At 37.9% G+C, this 13,704-nt stretch overlaps 1 protein-coding gene and 1 long non-coding RNA gene across 5 annotated transcripts in view; one reads left to right on the top strand and one right to left on the bottom strand.

Annotated features, from left to right (window-relative positions):
- si:ch73-127m5.1 (neurotrypsin) overlaps positions 1-13,704 on the bottom strand; it is a 60,943-nt gene that overhangs the window by 33,494 nt on the left and 13,745 nt on the right. For all 3 annotated transcript variants that reach the window (XR_009807715.1, XR_009807714.1, XM_061907441.1), the window contains exons 2-3: positions 11,134-11,176; positions 1,449-1,691 (exon numbers count right to left, since the gene is read on the bottom strand). Coding sequence is in view for 1 of the 3 variants with exons in the window: in XM_061907441.1 (XP_061763425.1) it covers positions 1,449-1,691; positions 11,134-11,176 (286 nt within the window). In the remaining 2 variants the exon portion in view is untranslated. The remainder of the gene's footprint in view (positions 1-1,448; positions 1,692-11,133; positions 11,177-13,704) is intronic.
- Positions 1-13,704, top strand: part of LOC133557178 (uncharacterized) — a 50,845-nt gene that overhangs the window by 7,852 nt on the left and 29,289 nt on the right. Inside the window, exons 4-6 of one of the 2 annotated variants that reach the window (XR_009807717.1) lie at positions 8,048-8,102; positions 10,698-10,798; positions 13,330-13,465. This is a non-coding gene — a long non-coding RNA (uncharacterized LOC133557178). The remainder of the gene's footprint in view (positions 1-8,047; positions 8,103-10,697; positions 10,799-13,329; positions 13,466-13,704) is intronic. The other variant, XR_009807716.1, reaches the window with a different exon arrangement.

Below are 13,704 nucleotides of genomic sequence, written 5' to 3' on the forward strand. Positions count from 1 at the left end.
CCTGGCAACCTCCAAACCTGGACTCGTCCATCATATTGCCTGATTGGAAAAGCGTGACTTATCAGTCCAGAGAAGGCATCTCCGCTGCTCTAGATTCCAGTGGCGACGTGCTTTACACCAGTGGTTCTCAACCTTTCTTCAGTGATGTACCCCCTGTGTACATTTTTTTAATTCAAGTACCCCCTAATCAGAGCAAAGTATTTTTGGTTGAAAAAAATAGATAAAGAAGTAAAATACAGCACTATGTCATCAGTTTCTGATTTTTTTAATTGTATAAATATTATATTATATAAATATGGTTCATCTGTAGTGGTCTTTCTGTAACTATTAGGAAAAAAAATATTTAAAAATAACCAAAAACTTGTTGAAAAATAAACAAGTGATTCAATTATAAATACAGATTTCTCCACATAGAAGTAATCATCAACTTAAAGTGCCCTCTCTGGGGATTGTAATAGAGATCCATCTGGATTCATGAATTTAATCCTAAACATTTCTTCACAAAAAAAGAAATATTTAACATCAATATTTATGGAACATGTCCACAAAAAATCTTGCTGTCATTACTGAATATTGCATTGTTGCATTTCTTTTTACAGTTTAAGAACTTACATTCATATTTTGTTGAAGTATTATTCAATAAATATATTTATAACGGATTTTTGAATTGTTGCTATTTTTTTGAATACTTAAAAAAAATCTCACGTACCCCGATTTGAGAACCAATGCTTTACACCACTGCATCCCACGCTATGCATTGGACTTTGGGATGTATGGCTTAGATGTAGCTGCTCTGCCTTGGAAACCCATTCCATGAAGCTCTCTGCATACTGCACGTGGGCTAATTGGAAGGTCACATGAAGTTTGGAGCTCTGTATCAACTGACTGGGCAGAAAGTCTTTGCACTATGCGCTTCAGAGTCCACTGACCCCTCTCTGTCAGTTTACGTAGCCTACCACTTGGTGGCTGAGTTGCTGTTGTTCCCAAATTCTTCACTTTTCTTATAATAAAGTTGACTTTGGAATATTTAGGAGCGAGGAAATTTCACGACTCGATTTGTTGTGCGGGTGGCATCCTGTGCCAGTTCCATGCTGGAAATCACTGAGCGGCCCATTCTTTCCCAGAAACACCAGGCTAAGTGATTAGGACACCTGATTCTCATCATTTGGATGGGTGGTCAAATACTTTTGGTAATATCGTGTCGTTTGAAGTTGCTTTTGATTTTATTAGGACGATCGGAAAAACAGCTTTGAAGTCTGCAAAACTGTGGGCAGCATTCTGGATCTGGGGCGCATCAGTCAGCGTGTGAGCTGTGGTTCCGCACAGCTTATTAGTGGGTTTGACACGGGCAAATTAAACCGCTTTTCCGTCATGGAATGTAATTAGAAGTGATCCGGCGAGTCCTGATAAGACTCGAAGCAAACAGTCTCCCCCCTTGGTGCTCTTACCCTGGTGACAGTCGCAGTAGGCCCAGCCGATGGCCCCCGAGTTCTGTCGAAAGAAGCACCACGGGTTGGACTCCCGATCCGGGTTCCGGCAGTAGCTGTGGTCTCCCAGCCCCCGGCCCGGGTACTGCACCACATAGTCGGGGAACTCGGTCCACTTGAGGCACGGCACGCCCGAGTCCGTCTGGGACACGGTGCCATTGTAGTAGCCCAGCTCGGTGAATCCCTCGGAGCAGGACAGGGGGACTGGCAGGGGATGGAACATAGTTGGATAACTTTAGAAAGGACTTTGGAAAAGAAATAGTTAAAGAACTGACACTCTGAGTAATCCCCCATGAAGAGCGACACAGTGTGAGGCGGATGTGAGGAGAAATTAGGGCATCAAGACAAGCAGAGCCGCTCAGACTGAAGACCATAAAAGCAAGTAGATGCTGGTTTTATTTTCTAAAATCTTCCCAAGTGACCTCGTAACAGCGGCGCATAAAAGTTTTATTGTCTGCTCTTACTGCTTCCATGGCTCAACCTCCTCTCTGGCACAATGCAAGACCTCTGTTGATTTTTAATGGACCTCAAACAATTCTAATATTAGCTTGCCAGCTTTTTTTTTGCAAATTTTTGCAGGTATACACCTCAGCTTCAAATATTTTGTTACTTGACGAATGATACCTGATAGCAATTTAATATTAGCATGTCAACTTTTTTGCTAATTTTGCAGGTATCCACGTCAGCGTCAAATATTTAGTTACTTGACAAATGATACTTGTGAGCGCGTTAATATTAGCATGTTAGCTTTTTTGCTAGTTTTGCTGGCATACACCTCAACATCAAAAATGTTGTTACTTGACCTGTTAGCATGTTAATTTTAGCTTGGTAGCTTTTTTTTTGCTTATTTTGCAGGCATACACCTCAGCATGTTAGCTTTTTTGCTAATTTTGCAGGTATACACCTCACCGTCAAATATTTTGTTACTTGACGAATACCTGTGAGCACATTTATATTAGCATGTTGCCGTTTTTGCAAATTTTTCAAGTATACACTGCAGCGTCAAATATTTTGTTACTTGACAAATGATACCTGTTAGCATGTTAATATTAGCATCTTAGCATTTTTGCTAATTTTGCAGGCATACGCCTCAGCGTCAAACATTTTGTTACTTGACGAATGATACCTGTTAGCACGTTAATATTAGCATGCTATCTTTTTTTTTGATAATTTTGCAGGCATACGCCTCAGTGTCAAATATTTTGTTACTTGACCAATGATGCCTGTGAGCACATTTATATTAGCATGTTGCCGTTTTTGCAAATTTTTCAAGTTTACACCAGAGCGTCAAATATTTTGTTACTTGACCAATGATACCTGTTAGCGCGTTAATATTAGCATGCTAGCTTTTTTTGCTTATTTTGCAGGCATACACCTCAGCATTTTAGCATTTTTGCTATTTTTGCAGGCATACACCTCAGCGTCAAATATTTTGTTACTTGACCAATGATACCTGTTAGCGCGTTAATATTAGCATGCTAGCTTTTTTTGCAAATTTTGCAGGCTTACACCTCAGCGTCAAATATTTTGTTACTCGACCAATGATACCTGTTAGCACGTTAATATTAGAATGCTGGTTTTTTTGCAAATTTTACAAGTATACACTTCAGCGTCAAATATTTTGTTACTTGACAAATGATACCTGTGAGCACGTTATTATTAGCGTGTTAGCTTTTTTGCTAATTTTGCAGACATGCACCTCAACATCTAAAATGTTACTTGACCAATGATACCTGTTAGCACGTTATTATTAGCATGCTGGCTTTTTTGCTAATTTTACAAGTATACACCTCAGCGTCAAATATTTTGTTACTTGACAAATGATACCTGTGAGCACATTAATAATAGCTTGTTAGCTTTTTTTCTAATTTTGCAGACATGCACCTCATCTAAAATGTTGTTTCTTGACCAATGATAACTGTTATCACGTTATTATTAGCATGCTGGCTTTTTTGCTAATTTTGCAGGTATACACCTCAACATCAAATATTTTGTTACTTGTCAAATTATACCTGTGAGCACGTTAATGATTAGCATGTTAGCTTTTTTGCTAATTTTGCAGGAGTACACCTCAGCGTCAAATATTTTGTTACTTGACAAATGATACCTGTTAATACGTTAAATAGTTACGTCAAATATTTTGTTACTTCCCAGCCAATATTCTGCAATACAAATACAATGTTGAAGCAGCATGCTTTTTGACGAAGTTTATTCAATGTCGTGACGTTGTTTTGACCATTGAAATTTGGTCATTTCCAAACCAACAACGTGGATCCAACGTTGTCTCAATTTACAAATGCTAACTATTTTGCAACGTTGTTTCAAAGTCACTTTTAAAGGACATGTAGCGTATTTTCCGGACAATAAGGCACACTTAAAATCCTTTCATTTTCTAAAAAATCGACAGTTTGCCTTATAACCCGGGGCGCCTCATGTACGGCATAATTCTGGTTGTGCTAACTGACCTCGAAGCAATTTTATTAGGTACATGGTGTAATAAGTGTGACCAGTAGATGGCAGTTACACATAAGAGATATGTGTAGACTGCAATATGATTGCAGTAAAACAACACCAAAACTGTAAATGTGTTTTCCATTTACCAAAAAATTATAATATAACCCCTTTAATGCGCCTTATAATCCGGTGTGCATAATCGTTGTATCAATGTCTTGTTCTTGCTGGTTAAGGTTTATGTGTTTTCGTATCATTTAACAATGTTGTAAAGTGTAAGTAGGTTAGATATAACTATTGAATATAAAAAAAATCAAGTAGGATTACTAATTCAGTATTAATGTTTGAGTGGGGCCCTGGGGCCCTCTGTATTGGAAAAGTTGGGCCCCGGGGTCAAAAAGGTAAAGAAGCCCAGGTTTAGCATATATTGGTTGACATACACTGTACTGGTTTTAGTATCTTTAATGTACAAAATGCTTCACCCTTCCATTTTATTTATGCGGCCCTCCCTGGAAAAAGTTTGGACACGCCTGCTTTAACCTTCCTGAGATTTTGTCTGTGCAAGCTGCTATACCAAACTGTGATTAATGGCAGCAGTCTTATCGCTTTGACACACACACACACACACACACACACACACACACGTATTTCTTACCTTCTTGAGACCTGAGAAAAATGCCTACCTCTTTAGGACCACCCTTTCTAGATATATAAAGATATGTATTTACAACATTAATAATATGTACATTCTATGCAAATATAAAAAAGCTTATTGTGAAAAATTAATTGGAATTTCACAAGAAAAAGATCACAATTTCACAAGAAAAACTTAGAATTTTGGAAGTGTTATAATAAAAGCCGTCATTTTACCCAACGCAAGTCAAAATTTTACAAAAAAAACAAAATGTGAATTATTATGATAAAAGTTGGAATTTTACTCAAACAGTCACAATTGTACAAGAAAAGCTCAACATTTTGGCAATTTTATTAAAGGAGTCGTAGTTTTACTCGACAAGTCACAATTGTATAAGAAAACTTAAAAATGTTGACAATATTGTCATAATAATCGGAATTTTACATGGCAAAATTATGAGCAAAGTCATCATCTTATTCAAAATATGTCACAATTTTACAAAAACAACAAAACAATTGCCAATATAGTGATACAAGTCAGAATTTTACATGAAAAATGTCACAATTTTGTGTTAAAAAGTCATAATTTTACATTAAAAAGTAATAATTTTACGAGAAAATATTGCAATACTATAGAAGCAGAAAGAATATGAGAAAGTGTTCCCAATTTTTTAAGAAAAAAGTCGACACATTGTGAGAATAAGACTGCTTTTAGTTATTTTTCTTATTTTTTTCTTATTTACTTTATTACAGTATGTCTCTATATACACATTTATTTGGTTTTTATTAATTTTGGCCAAAGGGGGCGCATTTCAATTTTTTACACACACTTGTTATTGCATATATTGGCCAGAGGGGGAGCACTTCAAATTGTTTACACCCACTTGTCATTTCATATGTTGACCAGAGGGGGAGCACTTTTAAAAGTGACACACAGTCAATTTGAAAAATCCATCCTTTTTGGGACCACCAGGTGTGCAAATGAGACATTCTCTATTAGACGCAATGGTTTTCCGTATTGGGACCATGATTTATGTCCTAACTTGTTCACACCTCCTCATATGGAAGCTACTTTTCCTTGTTGATGTCTCAAGAAGGGTAGAAATACAAGAACACACACACACACGGTCAAACTCACTTTGTGGAGAGATAAGAGGAAGAGCAGAAAGTAGGTGAGCATCCATCCCGGATCAATAAACAATACAAAGTGCAAAGAATAGGAAGAAATGCTGCTATTTGTTGTTGTAGTGCAGACAGAGAGCGTGATTAGATTTAACTCGTACAGCAGCTGCTACAAGAGTCGCCCATTAGGACTGTTTTCATATCACTCCGCTGTCTTCTTGTACGTCGTGAATTATTCATGCACGCCATAACAAAGTGGACCACTTTTAAGTGACCCCCCATCCAGTGTTAAAAATGGACTCCTCTTGCATATTTGATGTCACATTTGAATACTTGAACTTGTCAGTTACACAAAGCCGAAGCAAAGTGCTCTTTATTACTTCTACCATAAGCGTACTTTGTTGTTGTGGTCTGTCAGTTAGTTAGCTAGTCAGTTAGTAAGTTGGCTACATAGCTCAAAAAGCTGTGAGCGGATTTTGATGGAAATTCATTGATAATTCAGAAATAGGAAAAGGAACACATGATTCTAAAAACCCCAAAACCAGTGAAGTTGGCACGTTGTGTAAATCAGTGGTCCCCAACCACCGGGCCGCGGCTCGATTGGTACCAGGCCGCAGAAGAATTTTTTTGTTATTTATTTTTTTAAATTAAATCAACATAATGAACACAAGATACACTTACAATTAGTGCACCAACCCAAAACAACCTTCCTTTTTCATGACAAAAAAAAAAACTAAACAAATCATTTTATTCTGTTTTTATTTACCATTTACACAACGTGCCAACTTCACTGGTTTTGGGTTTTGTATTTTGAGGGTCATTCTAAAATGTTATCCTACGTTTGTGTCAAGGGTGATGGGTCAAATGCAGAGAATAATTTCGCCACATCTAGTATGTGTGTGACAATCATTGGTCCTTTAACTTTATGAGACTAAACTTATCCGTGTGTGTATATAGGCTTGCATCCCCGCCGCCACCTACAGAGACAAATTGAGTGGAAAGAAAAATTAAATGCGGCTGATGCAATAAGGGAGCCTCTTGCAGCCTGTTTGGAAGTGACAAATGAACAAAACAAACATTTCAGGCACCTAGGAATCGATACCAGTACTCAATGATACCAATTTTCGGTACTTTTTTGTGTTAATAAATTTTAACTGTTTTCTGATAATAAAATAAATTATAGCAACATTTAACAATGATCGGATTATTATAACTGATGTCCAGTTTTTAAAACTTATTATAATGGCATTTCTGATGTTCAATTACAGTTGCAAAGTTAAGACGTTAGATGGCAGTAATGTATAGTTATGGTGTGTCTTGCTGTCTAGTCTTTTGTTGCGCCCCGAAAGTGTTAATACTGTAAGTATTGTACTTATTTACACACCAGCTTTGATTGTAACGTGCATCTTAAGTTGTGGTTTTCATTACCAAATTTGGAGGGGTTGAAATCGCGTAGTAAAATCGCTAATGCTAATCAGTAGCTTGTCAATAGCAAAGCCAATGTATATGAGCATCAAGCTAGCAACTTTTTGGGAATTTTGGGAGTCTTACTTTACATACGTTGGAGCGTTTTTTGGAGTTAACTACTTGGTTGGCATTGAAAATTGCAACGTTACCTAGAGGTCGTTTGGCTGAGTCCGCTCTCAGTGCTGCTGGAGTGCTTTTCTAGTTTCTACTGCTTCTGATTGACTGTCTCTATTTTGGTCAACTGTTGATTACACACTAAAGTATATTAACTGCAATCTCAGTGTTACAATAATTATGTGTAATATACCACACAACTCTTATGCTTAAAGGCTGTTACTATAGTTATTATCAATTGTGCTAAAGTTGTACTTTTCTATTCGTGCAAAAGGACATCGTCTCGCAACAGTGTTTGTGTCCAGAACCGGCCTGCTGACTGCTATGGGTGAACATCGAGTGCCGTGACGCAGACAGAGGAGAGACAGGGCGATATCACGGGTGTCTCTACATTTGCATTTCATGAATAGTCATATATTGTGTCTAACTGGGGCTGCTGAGACTACCCCCTTTCTTCAGCAGCACCCTCAGTGATGTAACCTCCCAAATAAATAGAGGAGCATGTGGGCTGGACTTTAGAGCGTAGTTTGGATCTGTAACTAAGAGTACAGGCCAAAACGTCTTCCTCATTGAGCTAAATTGAACTCTGTCTCTGCATGATTCCTTACTTCTTGTCTGTTTAGTAAATGTCATCAGTGTTTGAACCTGACCCTCAGTTAAACAATGTCTTTTTTCATCACACAAGTTTCTTTAAGATTATTGTTGAGATTTTTATCAGAAATTAGCAGGAAATTGTACACAAATTGTTGATGGATGTATTTTTATTTTTTTAGGTTAACATCCCTACACCATTGCAAACATCCATTGTGACACCTTCTGAAGAATAATGTAAGTACTATACTTGTCTTGTTTAATTTAATTTGTATCTTTTTTCCATTCAATATTTCATATATATTTTTTTATTCTTTATTTATACAGAACAAAAATATAAATGCAACACTTTTGAGTTGAACTCAAACATGTAAACCTTTTACTATACACACAAAATACCTATTCCTCTCAAGTATTGTTCACAAATGTGTCTAAAACTGTGTTAGTGAGCTTTTCATTTTTGCCAAGATAATCCTTCCTCCCTCACAAGGTGTGGCATATCAAGATGCTGGTTAAACAGCATGATTATCGCGCAGGTGTGCCTTAGGCTGCCCACGATAAAAGCCCACTCTGAAATGTGCAGTTTTATCTCATAGCACAATGCCACAAATGTCGCCATTTTTGAGGGAGCGTGCAGTTAGCATGCCGACTGCAGGAATGTCCACCAGAGATGTTGCCCGTGAATCAAATGTTCATTTCTCTACCATAAGCCGTCTCCAAAGGCGTTTCATAGAATTTGGCAGTACATCCATCCGGCCTCACAATCGCAGATTAAACAGCATGATTATTGCACAGGTGTGCCTTAGGCTGCCCACTATAAAAGGCCACACTGAAATGTGCATTTTTGCTTTGTTGGGTGTCTTGGGGGTCTGTAACATGAGGTGATGGTACAACATGATGGCACAACGATGGGCCTCAGGATCTCGTCACGGTATCTGTGTGCATTCAAATGCCATCAATAAAACGCACTTGTGTTCATTGTCCGTAACATACTTGCTGCCCATACCACAATCTCACCCCCACCATGGGCCTTTCCATTCACAAGGTTGACATCAGCAAACCGCTCTGCAAAACAACGCCACAGACGCTGCCTGTCATTTGCCCTGAACTGTAAAAACCGTGATTCATCCGTGAAGAGAACACCTATCCAAAGTGCCAGATGCCATGGAATGTGAGCATTCACTTACTGCAGTCAGTTTGAGACCCCGATAAGGATGACGAGCATGCAGATGAGCTTCCCTGAGACGGTTTCTCACAGTTTGTTCAGCAGTTTTTTGGTTATGCTGGTCTCAGACGATCACGGAAGTCCTGGGCTGTTGTGGTTACACGTGTTCTGCGGTTGTGAGGCCGGTTGGATGTACTGCCAAATTCCCTGAAACGCCTTTGGATACGGCTTATAGTAGAGAAACAAACATTCACCATCTCTGGTGGACAATCCTGCATTCAGCATGCTAACTGCACGCTCCCTCAAAAATGGTGACATTTGTGGCATTGTGCGGTGTGATAAAAGTGCACATTTCAGAGTGGGCTTTTATCGTGGGCAGCCCAAGGCCCGCAATAAAAGGCCATCTGAAATGTGCAGTTTTACTTTGTTGGGTGTCTTCGGGGTGTGTAACATGAGGTGATGGCACAACCATGGGCCTCAGGATCTTGTCACGGTATCTGTGTGCATGCCATACTCAAGCCGGTTTCGACGATGACCTGCAGTCAGGTCTAGAACCCGATGATGACGAAAAGCATGCGGATGAACTTCTCTGAGTTGTTTTCCCACATTTCAGAGTGGGGTGTTATTGTGGGCAGCTTAAGGCAAACCTGGGCAATAATCATGCTGTTTAATCAGCATCTTGATATGTCACACCTTGTGAGGTGGGATGAATTAGTTTGGCATAGAAGAAATGCTGTATTTTTTAATATATAGTATTTTAAATTGTATATATATATAATAATTTTTTTTTTTTTTTTTAATTCATTTATTTGTCCCGGTGGTGTTATGCTTGATGCTGTTGCCTTTCATGCAAATTTCCAGTCCAAACCCCAGATAAATCAGGCTTATCAGTTTGTTCTCTGGTAATAATATTAATAGTAATAATTATTTTTATTATAATAATAACAATAACAATTATGATAATAGTTATTATTATTACCATCATTATTATATTATGATTATTATTTTTCTAATACACTATGCTTAATCAAGTCCTGAAATATTGATTTACAGAAATATTACTTTTTTTTTTTCTTTTTTTTGAAATAGTCCCCCAAAAAATATTATCAACCATAAAACAAAACAATATTTTTAAAATTATTTCACAACACTGGAAAAAAAAAATCTTCAAAAATTTGCATTCATAAATAATGAATAGTTCGAGCAATGCCAATTAATTTGTCTCCCACCTCCCCCATCCCACCAGAGATGAAACTCTGGGCGCACACACACACACACTGCCAACACGACCCCCCCCGCCCCCCTCCCACCTCCTTCCATCATTGCCACGACAACAGCACTCTGCTCATCATCGCTATGGGAACACTCAGCCTCCCTGTTCGTATAATCCATTTCCCCGCCACAAAGAATATTAGACACGGTTTACACTTGCTCTGTGAAGAAGGGGAGGGGGTCTGGGTGTTTTTTTTGTTTTGTTTTTATCAACGTACACACTGTACAAAACCACACACATTTTTACAAATAAATAAATGGCATGTGATGCTAACAGCTGCAGTATGCATGCATTAATGAGTGCAGGTGCTCAATGGTGGAAACAACCTGAGTGGAAAAGCACTGATTTATGAGCGCCCCACCCCCATCATTGCCCCCCTTATCTCTTCTTCAAGGGAAGGAGCCGGAACAGACAAATGGAATGTGGACGGAATGGGTGAAGCACAAGAAGAACGAAAGAAAGAAAAAAAAAAGGCTCCTTTGCATCAAAACAATGGTATTGTTTATTTATTTCTGACATTATTATAAGTTATATTAAGTCGCACAAGTCAACATGTCCCGAAAAGGAGCAGGAGGAAGCAGAGTTAATTTAATTCCACATACCCCTTCTCTGTGTTTATTACTGACAAGTCTTTTTGACAAGATCTTTTAGACGTTGACACTGACAATATTTATCATTGACATTTCAAAAGAGGGAGGTGTTGAAAATAAGAGTGAATTAAAATGGTAGTATACAGAAAGGGAATGTAAGAAAACAAAAGATGCAAAGTGAGGCGTAATGGCGGCATGGTGGTGGTTCTGGATGAGCAGAGAGCATTATGGGATGCCTACCTGAGTTCTGCACCTCGTTTAGGTAACTGTCTTCCGCCACCACCTGTGCACACACACACACACACACACACACAAACACAAATCAATCATTAAATCAAACTTTATCCATCAGTGTGTGAATTTTTGGCGCCTAATAATTTGGTGCGATTCCCATTCCTGGGATGACGATTCGATTCGGAATCAATTCTCTATTCAAGCCAATTCTCGCAATGGATTATTTGGTATAATAATTATAATCAATTTATTTTTGAAACAGGTTATGGGTTAGAAAAGCTACTTCTGGTTGCATAAAGGTGGCCCAAAACATATTTTAAAAAATTGATACTTACCGAAAAAAAATTTTTTTGATGCGACTTAGAAACAGTTAAATAAGAATCACGATTCGGATGTGAATTATTTTTATTGTGTACCTTTAGGCACCAGCGACCCCAAAGGGAATAAGCGATAGAAAATGGATGGATTAATGGACCTCTGTTTATTTATATAGCACTTTTCATACACAGGCAAGTTCCAATATGAAGTACTATACATACACACAAAAGAAGAAAACACACGCACATCACTAATGACAATAACAAAAAAAAAAAAAAAAAAAGACAACTAAAAAAACAACTAAGAGTTGAGGAAAAATGCCACCTTTGAGGCGTCCACATTGGAGAATAACTATTATTAACGCTATCTAAAAAACACTTTAAAATATATTTAAATATTATGTAAAAATAAAATGTAAATAATAATGAAAAATTTACAGAATAATAGTAGTAATAATAGCAATAAATAAAATATAACATGACAGAATAAAAGATAAAATCCCTAAGAGGATCATATTCAGTAAAAAACCTGATCAAAAAAGACATGTCCTTGACCTTTTTAAATTTTTTTAAAAATTAAACAGTTTATCGTATCAAACTGTTAATATTTCAATGCACTAATACACATTTAATTAGTGCACTTTTGCACAGTGCTTTGCCAAATTGTTTCGTATTGTTATTTTTCTCTTACCCTTTTTTTTTTCTAAATCTATTTTAATGCTGGTGACTCACAGTTGCTCCCAGAGAAACAATGTGGTGTTTTCCAATAATTTCTAAAACGCTTATTTTTTTGTGATGGAGCGATTTGAGCACATACCTGTTTGTCACAAAAAACATTCATGAAGTTTGGTTCTTTTATTAATTAATTAAGGGTCTAATGGAAATGTGAGCAAATGTTCTGGGTCAAAAGTATACTTACAGCAATGTTAATATTTGCTTACATGTCCCTTGGCGAGTTTCACTGCAATAAGGCGCTTTTGGTAGCCATCTACAAGCTTCTGCTTGAATTTTTGACCACTCCTCTTGACTCAATTTTTGTTTTATCTAATCACATAACTTTCCTCCAGAAGGTCTTATCTTTGTCCATGTGTTGTCAGATGAAACAAATATTGAGCAGTTTGGCCACAATACCCAGCAATATGTTTGGAGGAGAAAAGGTGAGGCCTTTCATCCCAGGAACACCACACCTACCGTCAAGCATGGTGGTGGTATTATTATGCTCTGGGCCTGTTTTGCTACTAGTGGAGCTGGTGCTTTACAGAGAGTAAATGGGACAATAGAAAAGGAGGATTTCCTCCAAATTCTTCAGGACAACCTAAAATCATCAACCCGGAGGTTAGGTCTTGGGCGCAGTTGGGTGTTCCAACAGCACAATGACTCCAAACACACCTCAAAGATGGTAAAGGAATGGCTAAATCAGGCTAGAATGAAGGTTTGAGAATGGCCTTCCAAAGTCCTGACTTAAACGTGTAGGCAATGCTGAAGAAACAAGTCCATGTTAGAAAACCAACAAATTTAGCTGAACTGCAATAATTTTGTCAAGAGGAGTGGTCAAAAATTCAAGCAGAAGCTTGTGGATGGCTACCAAAAGCGCCTTATTGCAATGAAACTTGCCAAGGGACATGTAAGCAAATATTAACATTGTTGTATGTATACTTTTGACCCAGCACATTTTCAGTAGACCCATAATAAATTCATCAAAGAACCAAACTTCATGAATGTTTTTTTGTGACCAACAAGTATGTGCTCCAACCACTCTATCACAACAAAAATGATAGTTGTAGAAATGATTGGAAACTCAAGACAGCCATGACATCATGTTTTTTAGAAGTGTATGTAAATTTTTGACTGCATGTGTAAATGATGCTGAATCTTTGTTTTTCAGGAGTCAAAACCACAACCGATGTCACTTGTGTATCGCGGGTGTGCTTCCTGTCAGCAGGTAAAGCAAGAAAGTTTGACAGCTGTTTGTCTCCTTTCCCGGAAATCAGGTCACATTCCACAAGGGGAAGACACCAAAGGTACACAAACACACATACAGGTTATCATTTGGAATGGGGACCAAGTTGTTGATCATGACTTGTGGGGACCACCCTTGCTACAGGTTGTGGAGGCATCAAAAAAATGAGGTCAAACGGCCACAGCCCAGTTAGCTCATACACGTCTTTAAATCTCTGGATTGATGAAGTAATGTGCTGATCATACTTACTGGGCACCCTGGGGAAAAAAGAGTTAATATGGTTCATGGGGACCAAATGTA

The sequence above is a fragment of the Nerophis ophidion genome, linkage group LG08 (genome assembly GCF_033978795.1).
Source record: "Nerophis ophidion isolate RoL-2023_Sa linkage group LG08, RoL_Noph_v1.0, whole genome shotgun sequence".
Taxonomy (NCBI): Eukaryota; Metazoa; Chordata; class Actinopteri; order Syngnathiformes; family Syngnathidae; genus Nerophis; species Nerophis ophidion.